The following is a 10,220-nucleotide window of genomic DNA, read 5'->3' as shown; positions in this document are numbered from 1 at the left end:
CTACGAGTGCCAGAACGACCGCCAATGAGTGGCAAAACAGGATTGTCTCAACCACGCGTACAGCTTTGTGAAAGCTGCAGGAATCCAAGTATGGGAAAACCAATAACATACCCGAGGAATGCGGCGAGACAAGTCGAGAAGGCATACACGGGCATGATATGAATATCTCAGAGAGTATGGGAGGTGTTAAGACACTGGAGAAAGGACAGCACCATGGTGGAAATGGATTGAGGAGCTGACTCAAGGGGGCTGGGCTAATCTTATAAAGTCACATTACGCTACGAGTCTTCTCGCTCTGGATTGGCTTCAAGCACAGGGAACTAGAATAAAGGGCAACCAGACTGTTACTAAGTGTCTTTGGGACTCACCTTTCTCTAGGAGCCGGACGCTGAGACAAATTAATGAGAATATTGCTGGGCTTACTAAAAGAGCTGCCAAGTTCTCTATTCATAAAAGAGTACACCCTTACGCTGTGTACTTAGAAGCAGATAAGCAAAAGGGGAATACCTGAAGATACAAGGAGAACCCTGGACTTGCTGATTTTCAGTTATTCAGAAGTCGTTTTTATTTAATAAAATCATTCACCTAGAACAATATTGGTGTCTACCCCTCTGGATACCGCAGGGTGATAGTAGTGACATTTTGCACACACCTCTTCCAATGTACAGCTCCTTAACTACTCCCTTTGTTAATTTTAATTTATTGCAAATTTGGTTATCATTGCAGAAACCTTACACAAAATTCCCAACTTCCTCATACGTCTCTACACAACAAATTTACAAATGTAATAAAATCATGATCCACCATTATACCAATTTCTTAAATACCTCTAAATAAAATTACATTTAATTGTTCCTAAGACAACTCCTAGTATTATCATTCATCCCATTGCTCCTAAAACAGTTCCTAGTATCATTCATCTCATTGCTCCTAAGACAGTTCCTAGTATCACTCATCTCATTGCTCCTAAGACAGTTCCTAGTATCATTCATCTCATTGCTCCTAAGACAGTTCCTAGTATCATTCATCTCATTGCTCCTAAAACAGTTCCCAGTATTATCATTCATCTCATTGATCCTAAAACAGTTCCTAGTATTATCATTCATCTCATTGCTCCTAAGACAGTTCCTAGTATCACTCATCTCATTGCTCCTAAGACAGTTCCTAGTATCACTCATCTCATTGCTCCTAAGACAGTTCCTAGTATCATTCATCTCATTGCTCCTAAGACAGTTCCTAGTATCATTCATCTCATTGCTCCTAAAACAGTTCCCAGTATTATCATTCATCTCATTGATCCTAAAACAGTTCCTAGTATTATCATTCATCTCATTGCTCCTAAGACAGTTCCTAGTATCACTCATCTCATTGCTCCTAAGACAGTTCCTAGTATTACTATTCATTTCATTGCTCCTAAGACAGTTCCTAGTATCATTCATCTCATTGTTCCTAACACAGTTCCTAGTATTACCATTCATTTCATTGCTCCTAAAACAGTTCCTAGTATCATTCATCTCATTGCTCCTAAAACAGTTCCCAATATTATCATTCATCTCATTGCTCCTAAAACAGTTCCCAGTATTATCATTCATCTCATTGATCCTAAGACAGTTCCTAGTATCATTCATCTCATTGCTCCTAAAACATTTCCCAGTATTGTTATTAATCTCATTGTTTCTAACACAGTTCCCAGTATTATCATTCATCTCATTGCTCCTAAGACAGTTCCTAGTATCATTCATCTCATTGCTCCTAAAACAGTTCCCAGTATTGTTATGAATCTCATTGTTCCTAACACAGTTCCCAGTATTATCATTCATCTCATTGATCCTAAGACAGTTCCTAGTATCATTAATCTCATTGCTCCTAAGACAGTTCCTAGTATTACCATTCATTTCATTGCTCCTAAGACAGTTCCTGGTAGCATTCATCGCATTGTTCCTAACGCCGTTCCCAGTATGATCATTCATCTCATTGACCCTAAGACAGTTCCTAGTATCATTCATCTCATTGCTCCTAAAACAGTTCCCAGTATTATCATTCATCTCATTGCTCCTAAGACAGTTCCTAGTATCATGCATCTCATTGCTCCTAAAACAGTTCCCAGTATTGTTATTAATCTCATTGTTCCTAACACAGTTCCCAGTATTATCATTCATCTCATTGATCCTAAGACAGTTCCTAGTATCATTCATCTCATTGCTCCTAAAACAGTTCCCAGCATTATCATTCATCTCATTGATCCTAAGACAGTTCCTAGTATCATCCATCCGATTGCTCCCAAGACAGTTCCTATTATACTCATCCATCTCATTTCTCCTAAGACAGTTCCCAGTATCATTCATCTCATTGCTCCTAAGACAGTTCCTAGCATTATCATTCATCTCCTTGTTCCTAAGACAGTTCCTAGTATCATTCATCTCATTGCTCCTAAGACAGTTCCTAGTATTATCATCCATCCGATTGCTCCCAAGACAGTTCCTATTATTCTCATCCATCTCATTTCTCCTAAGACAGTTCCTAGTATCATTCATCTCGTTCCCACTAAGACAGTTCCCAGTATTATTATTAATCTCATTTCTCCTAAAACAGATCCTAGTATTATCAATCATCTCATTGCTCCTAAAACAGTTCCTAGTATTGTTATTAATCTCATTGTTTCTAACACAGTTCCCAGTATTATCATTCATCTCATTGCTCCTAAGACAGTTCCTAGTATCATTCATCTCATTGCTCCTAAGACAGTTCCTAATATTACCATTCATTTCATTGCTCCTAAGACAGTTCCTGGTAGCATTCATCTCATTGTTCCTAACACAGTTCCCAGTATTATCATTAATCTCATTGACCCTAAGACAGTTCCTAGTATCATTCATCTCGTTCCCACTAAGACAGTTCCCAGTATTATTATTAATCTCATTTCTCCTAAAACAGATCCTAGTATTATCAATCATCTCATTGCTCCTAAAACAGTTCCTAGTATTGTTATTAATCTCATTGTTTCTAACACAGTTCCCAGTATTATCATTCATCTCATTGCTCCTAAGACAGTTCCTAGTATCATTCATCTCATTGCTCCTAAGACAGTTCCTAATATTACCATTAATTTCATTGCTCCTAAGACAGTTCCTGGTAGCATTCATCTCATTGCTCCTAAAACAGTTCCCAGCATTATCATTCATCTCATTGATCCTAAGACAGTTCCTAGTATCATCCATCCGATTGCTCCCAAGACAGTTCCTATTATTCTCATCCATCTCATTTCTCCTAAGACAGTTCCCAGTATCATTCATCTCATTGCTCCTAAGACAGTTCCTAGCATTATCATTCATCTCCTTGTTCCTAAGACAGTTCCTAGTATCATTCATCTCATTGCTCCTAAAACAGTTCCTAGTATTATCACTCATCTCCTTGTTCCTAAGACAGGTCCTAGTATTATCATTCAGCTCATTGCTCCTAGGACAGTTCCTAGTATTATCATTGATCTCATTGCTCCTAAAACAGTCCCTAGTATCATTCATCACATTGCTCCTAAGACAGTTCCTAGTATCATTCATCTCATTGCTCCTAAAACAGATCCTAGTATTATCATTCATTTCATTGCTCCTAAAACAGTTCCTAGTATTATCATTCATCTCATTGCGCCTAAGACAGTTCCTAGTATTATCATTCATCTCATTTCTCCTAGGACAGTTCCTAGTATCATTCATCTCATTGCTCCTAAAACAGTTCCTAGTATTACCCTTCATCTCGTTGCTCCTAAAACAGTTCCTAGTATTACCCTTCATCTCGTTGCTCCTAAGACAGTTCCTAGTATTATTATTCATCTCATTGCGCCTAAGACAGTTCCTAGTATCATTCATCTCATTGCTCCTAAGACAGTTCCTAGTATTATCATCCATCCGATTGCTCCCAAGACAGTTCCTATTATTCTCATCCATCTCATTTCTCCTAAGACAGTTCCTAGTATCATTCATCTCATTGCTCCTAAAACAGTTCCTAGTATTACCCTTCATCTCGTTGCTCCTAAGACAGTTCCTAGTATTATCGTTCATCTCATTGCGCCTAAGACAGTTCCTAGTATTATCATTCATCTCATTGCGCCTAAGACAGTTCCTAGTATTATCATTCATCTCATTGCGCCTAAGACAGTTCCTAGTATTATCATCCATCCGATTGCTCCCAAGACAGTTCCTATTATTCTCATCCATCTCATTTCTCCTAAGACAGTTCCTAGTATCATTCATCTCATTGCTCCTAAAACAGTTCCTAGTATTACCCTTCATCTCGTTGCTCCTAAGACAGTTCCTAGTATTATCATTCATCTCCTTGTTCGTAAGACAGTTCCTAGTATTATCGTTCAGCTCATTGCTCATAAGACAGTTCCTGGTATCATTCATCTCATTGCTCCTAAAACAGTTCCCAGTATTATCATTAATCTTATTGCTCCTAAAACAGTTCCCAGTATTATCAGTCATCTCATTGCTCCTAAGACAGTTCCTAGTATTATCACTCATCTCCTTGTTCCTAAAACAGGTCCTAGTATTACCCTTCATCTCGTTGCTCCTAAGACAGTTCCTAGTATTATCATTCATCTCCTTGTTCGTAAGACAGTTCCTAGTATTATCGTTCAGCTCATTGCTCATAAGACAGTTCCTGGTATCATTCATTTCATTGCTGCTAAAACAGTTCCCAGTATTATTATTAATCTCATTTCTCCTAAAAGAGATCCTAGTATTATCACTCATCTCATTGCTCCTAAAACAGTTCCTAGTATTATCACTCATCTCCTTGTTCCTAAAACAGGTCCTAGTATTATCATTCATCTCGTTGCTCTTAAGACAGTTCCTAGTATTATCATTCATCTCCTTGTTCCTAAGAGAGTTCCTAGTATTATCGTTCAGCTCGTTGCTCATAAGACAGTTCCTGGTATCATTCATCTCATTGCTCCTAAAACAGATCCTAGTATTATCATTCATCTCATTGCTCCGAAAACAGATCCTAGTATTATCATTCATTTCATTGCTACTTAGACAGTTCCTGGTATTATCATTCATCGTATTGCTCCTAAAACAGTTCCCAGTATTATCATTAATCTCATTGCTCCTAAGACAGTTCCTAGTATTATCATTCATCTCATTGCTCCTAAAACAGATCCTAGTATCATTCATCTCATTGCTCCGAAAACAGATCCTAGTATTATCATTCATTTCATTGCTCCGAAGACAGTTCCTAGTAACATTCATCTCATTGTTCCTAACACAGTTCCCAGTATTATCATTCATCTCATTGATCCTAAGACAGTTCCTAGTATTATCATTCATCTCATTGCTCCTAAGACAGTTCCTAGTATCATTCATCTCATTGCTCCTAAAACAGTTCCCAGTATTGTTATTGATCTCATTGTTCCTAACACAGTTCCCAGTATTATCATTCATCTAATTGATCCTAAGACAGTTCCTAGTATCATTCATCTCATTGCTCCTAAAACAGTTCCTAGCATTATCATTCATCTCATTGATCCTAAGACAGTTCCTAGTATCATCCATCCGATTGCTCCCAAGACAGTTCCTATTATTCTCATCCATCTCATTTCTCCTAAGACAGTTCCCAGTATCATTCATCTCATTGCTCCTAAAACAGTTGCTAGCATTATCATTCATCTCCTTGTTCCTAAAACAGTTCCTAGTATTATCATTAATCTCATTGCTCCTAAGACAGTTCCTAGTATCATTCATCTCATTGCTCCTAAGACAGTTCCTAGTATTATCATCCATCCGATTGCTCCCAAGACAGTTCCTATTATTCTCATCCATCTCATTTCTCCTAAGACAGTTCCTAGTATCATTCATCTCGTTGCTACTAAGACAGTTCTTAGTATTATCATTCATCTCCTTGTTCGTAAGACAGTTCCTAGTATTATCGTTCAGCTCATTGCTCCTAAGACAGTTCCTAGTATCTTTCATCTCATTGCTCCTAAAACAGTTCCCAGTATTATTATTAATCTCATTTCTCCTAAAACAGATCCTAGTATTATCACTCATCTCATTGCTCCTAAAACAGATCCTAGTATTATCACTCATCTCATTGCTCCTAAAACAGTTCCTAGTATCATTCATCTCATTGCTCCTAAGACAGTTCCTAGTATCATTCATCTCATTGCTCCTAAAACAGATCCTAGTATTATCATTCATTTCATTGCTCCTAAAACAGTTCCTAGTATTATCATTCATCTCATTGCGCCTAAGACAGTTCCTAGTATTATCATTCATCTCATTGCGCCTAAGACAGTTCCTAGTATCATTCATCTCATTGCTCCTAAAACAGTTCCTAGTATTATCATCCATCCGATTGCTCCCAAGACAGTTCCTATTATTCTCATCCATCTCATTTCTCCTAAGACAGTTCCTAGTATCATTCATCTCATTGCTCCTAAAACAGTTCCTAGTATTACCCTTCATCTCGTTGCTCCTAAAACAGTTCCTGGTATCATTCATCTCATTGCTCCTAAAACAGTTCCCAGTATTATCATTAATCTCATTGCTCCTAAAACAGTTCCTAGTATTATCATTCATTTCATTGCTACTTAGACAGTTCCTGGTATTATCATTCATCGTATTGCTCCTAAAACAGTTCCCAGTATTATCATTAATCTCATTGCTCCTAAGACAGTTCCTAGTATTATCATTCATCTCATTGCTCCTAAAACAGATCCTAGTATTATCACTCATCTCCTTGTTCCTAAAACAGTTCTTAGTATTATCATTCATCTCATTGCTCCTAAAACAGATCCTAGTATTACCATTCATTTCATTGCTCCGAAGACAGTTCCTAGTAACATTCATCTCATTGTTCCTAACACAGTTCCCAGTATTATCATTCATCTCATTGATCCTAAGACAGTTCCTAGTATTATCATTCATCTCATTGCTCCTAAGACAGTTCCTAGTATCATTCATCTCATTGCTCCTAAAACAGTTCCCAGTATTGTTATTGATCTCATTGTTCCTAACACAGTTCCCAGTATTATCATTCATCTCATTGATCCTAAGACAGTTCCTAGTATCATTCATCTCATTGCTCCTAAAACAGTTCCCAGCATTATCATTCATCTCATTGATCCTAAGACAGTTCCTAGTATCATCCATCCGATTGCTCCCAAGACAGTTCCTATTATTCTCATCCATCTCATTTCTCCTAAAACAGTTCCCAGTATCATTCATCTCATTGCTCCTAAGACGGTTGCTAGCATTATCATTCATCTCCTTGTTCCTAAAACAGTTCCTAGTATTATCATTAATCTCATTGCTCCTAAGACAGTTCCTAGTATCATTCATCTCATTGCTCCTAAGACAGTTCCTAGTATTATCATCCATCCGATTGCTCCCAAGACAGTTCCTATTATTCTCATCCATCTCATTTCTCCTAAGACAGTTCCTAGTATCATTCATCTCGTTGCTACTAAGACAGTTCCTAGTATTATCATTCATCTCCTTGTTCGTAAGACAGTTCCTAGTATTATCGTTCAGCTCATTGCTCCTAAGACAGTTCCTAGTATCTTTCATCTCATTGCTCCTAAAACAGTTCCCAGTATTATCATTCATCTCATTGCTCCTAAAACAGTTCCTAGTATTATCATTCATCTCATTGCTCCTAAGACAGTTCCTAGTATCATTCATCTCATTGCTCCTAAGACAGTTCCTAGTATCATTCATCTCATTGCTCCTAAGACAGTTCCTAGTATCACTCATCTCATTGCTCCTAAGACAGTTCCTAGTATCATTCATCTCATTGCTCCTAAGACAGTTCCTAGTATCATTCATCTCATTGCTCCTAAAACAGTTCCCAGTATTATCATTCATCTCATTGATCCTAAAACAGTTCCTAGTATTATCATTCATCTCATTGCTCCTAAGACAGTTCCTAGTATCACTCATCTCATTGCTCCTAAGACAGTTCCTAGTATTACCATTCATTTCATTGCTCCTAAGACAGTTCCTAGTATCATTCATCTCATTGTTCCTAACACAGTTCCTAGTATTACCATTCATTTCATTGCTCCTAAGACAGTTCCTAGTATCATTCATCTCATTGCTCCTAAAACAGTTCCCAATATTATCATTCATCTCATTGCTCCTAAAACAGTTCCCAGTATTATCATTCATCTCATTGATCCTAAGACAGTTCCTAGTATCATTCATCTCATTGCTCCTAAAACAGTTCCCAGTATTGTTATGAATCTCATTGTTCCTAACACAGTTCCCAGTATTATCATTCATCTCATTGATCCTAAGACAGTTCCTAGTATCATTAATCTCATTGTTCCTAACGCCGTTCCCAGTATTATCATTCATCTCATTGACCCTAAGACAGTTCCTAGTATCATTCATCTCATTGCTCCTAAAACAGTTCCCAGTATTATCATTCATCTCATTGCTCCTAAGACAGTTCCTAGTATCATGCATCTCATTGCTCCTAAAACAGTTCCCAGTATTGTTATTAATCTCATTGTTCCTAACACAGTTCCCAGTATTATCATTCATCTCATTGATCCTAAGACAGTTCCTAGTATCATTCATCTCATTGCTCCTAAAACAGTTCCTAGTATTATCATTCATCTCATTGCTCCGAAAACAGATCCTAGTATTATCATTCATTTCATTGCTACTTAGACAGTTCCTGGTATTATCATTCATCGTATTGCTCCTAAAACAGTTCCCAGTATTATCATTAATCTCATTGCTCCTAAGACAGTTCCTAGTATTATCATTCATCTCATTGCTCCTAAAACAGATCCTAGTATTATCACTCATCTCCTTGTTCCTAAAACAGTTCTTAGTATTATCATTCATCTCATTGCTCCTAAAACAGATCCTAGTATTACCATTCATTTCATTGCTCCGAAGACAGTTCCTAGTAACATTCATCTCATTGTTCCTAACACAGTTCCCAGTATTATCATTCATCTCATTGATCCTAAGACAGTTCCTAGTATTATCATTCATCTCATTGCTCCTAAGACAGTTCCTAGTATCATTCATCTCATTGCTCCTAAAACAGTTCCCAGTATTGTTATTGATCTCATTGTTCCTAACACAGTTCCCAGTATTATCATTCATCTCATTGATCCTAAGACAGTTCCTAGTATCATTCATCTCATTGCTCCTAAAACAGTTCCCAGCATTATCATTCATCTCATTGATCCTAAGACAGTTCCTAGTATCATCCATCCGATTGCTCCCAAGACAGTTCCTATTATTCTCATCCATCTCATTTCTCCTAAAACAGTTCCCAGTATCATTCATCTCATTGCTCCTAAGACGGTTGCTAGCATTATCATTCATCTCCTTGTTCCTAAAACAGTTCCTAGTATTATCATTAATCTCATTGCTCCTAAGACAGTTCCTAGTATCATTCATCTCATTGCTCCTAAGACAGTTCCTAGTATTATCATCCATCCAATTGCTCCCAAGACAGTTCCTATTATTCTCATCCATCTCATTTCTCCTAAGACAGTTCCTAGTATCATTCATCTCGTTGCTACTAAGACAGTTCCTAGTATTATCATTCATCTCCTTGTTCGTAAGACAGTTCCTAGTATTATCGTTCAGCTCATTGCTCCTAAGACAGTTCCTAGTATCTTTCATCTCATTGCTCCTAAAACAGTTCCCAGTATTATCAGTCATCTCATTGCTCCTAAAACAGATCCTAGTATTATCACTCATCTCATTTCTCCTAAAACAGTTCCTAGTATTATCACTCATCTCCTTGTTCCTAAGACAGGTCCTAGTATTATCATTCATCTCATTGCTCCTAAAACAGTTCCTAGTATTATCACTCATCTCCTTGTTCCTAAGACAGGTCCTAGTATTATCATTCAGCTCATTGCTCCTAAGACAGTTCCTAGTATTATCATTGATCTCATTGCTCCTAAAACAGTTCCTAGTATCATTCATCTCATTGCTCCTAAGACAGTTCCTAGTATCATTCATCTCATTGCTCCTAAAACAGATCCTAGTATTATCATTCATCTCATTGCGCCTAAGACAGTTCCTAGTATTATCATTCATCTCATTGCGCCTAAGACAGTTCCCAGTATCATTCATCTCATTGCTCCTAAGACGGTTCCTAGGATTATCATTCATCTCCTTGTTCCTAAAACAGTTCTTAGTATTATCATTCATCTCATTGCTCCGAAGACAGTTCCTAGTATCATTCAT

General features: G+C 37.4%; 2 protein-coding genes across 2 annotated transcripts; both read right to left on the bottom strand.

Annotated features, from left to right (window-relative positions):
- Positions 1–845: 845 nt before the first annotated feature.
- Positions 846–5,438, bottom strand: LOC138467365 (cysteine-rich, acidic integral membrane protein-like). The gene has a single exon (XM_069607328.1). It carries the CDS (start codon positions 5,436–5,438, stop codon positions 846–848), a length of 4,593 nt encoding a protein of 1,530 aa, XP_069463429.1.
- On the bottom strand, positions 5,439–10,220 carry LOC138467364 (homeobox protein 2-like). Its single transcript, XM_069607327.1, has one exon. The coding sequence runs from the start codon at positions 10,218–10,220 to the stop codon at positions 5,439–5,441; it is 4,782 nt and encodes a 1,593-aa protein (XP_069463428.1).

Source organism: Ambystoma mexicanum, chromosome 4q (assembly GCF_040938575.1).
Source record: "Ambystoma mexicanum isolate Mex_15411 chromosome 4q, UKY_AmexF1_1, whole genome shotgun sequence".
Taxonomy (NCBI): Eukaryota; Metazoa; Chordata; class Amphibia; order Caudata; family Ambystomatidae; genus Ambystoma; species Ambystoma mexicanum.
Note: the sequence above shows the minus strand (reverse complement) of the source record. Positions and strands in the feature narration are given on the sequence as shown.

Coding starts and splice junctions, on each gene's coding strand:
- LOC138467365 (XM_069607328.1), bottom strand. CDS start 5,438: ATGAATGATAATACTGGGAACTGTGTTAGGAACAATGAGATCAATAAC.
- LOC138467364 (XM_069607327.1), bottom strand. CDS start 10,220: ATGAATGATACTAGGAACTGTCTTCGGAGCAATGAGATGAATGATAAT.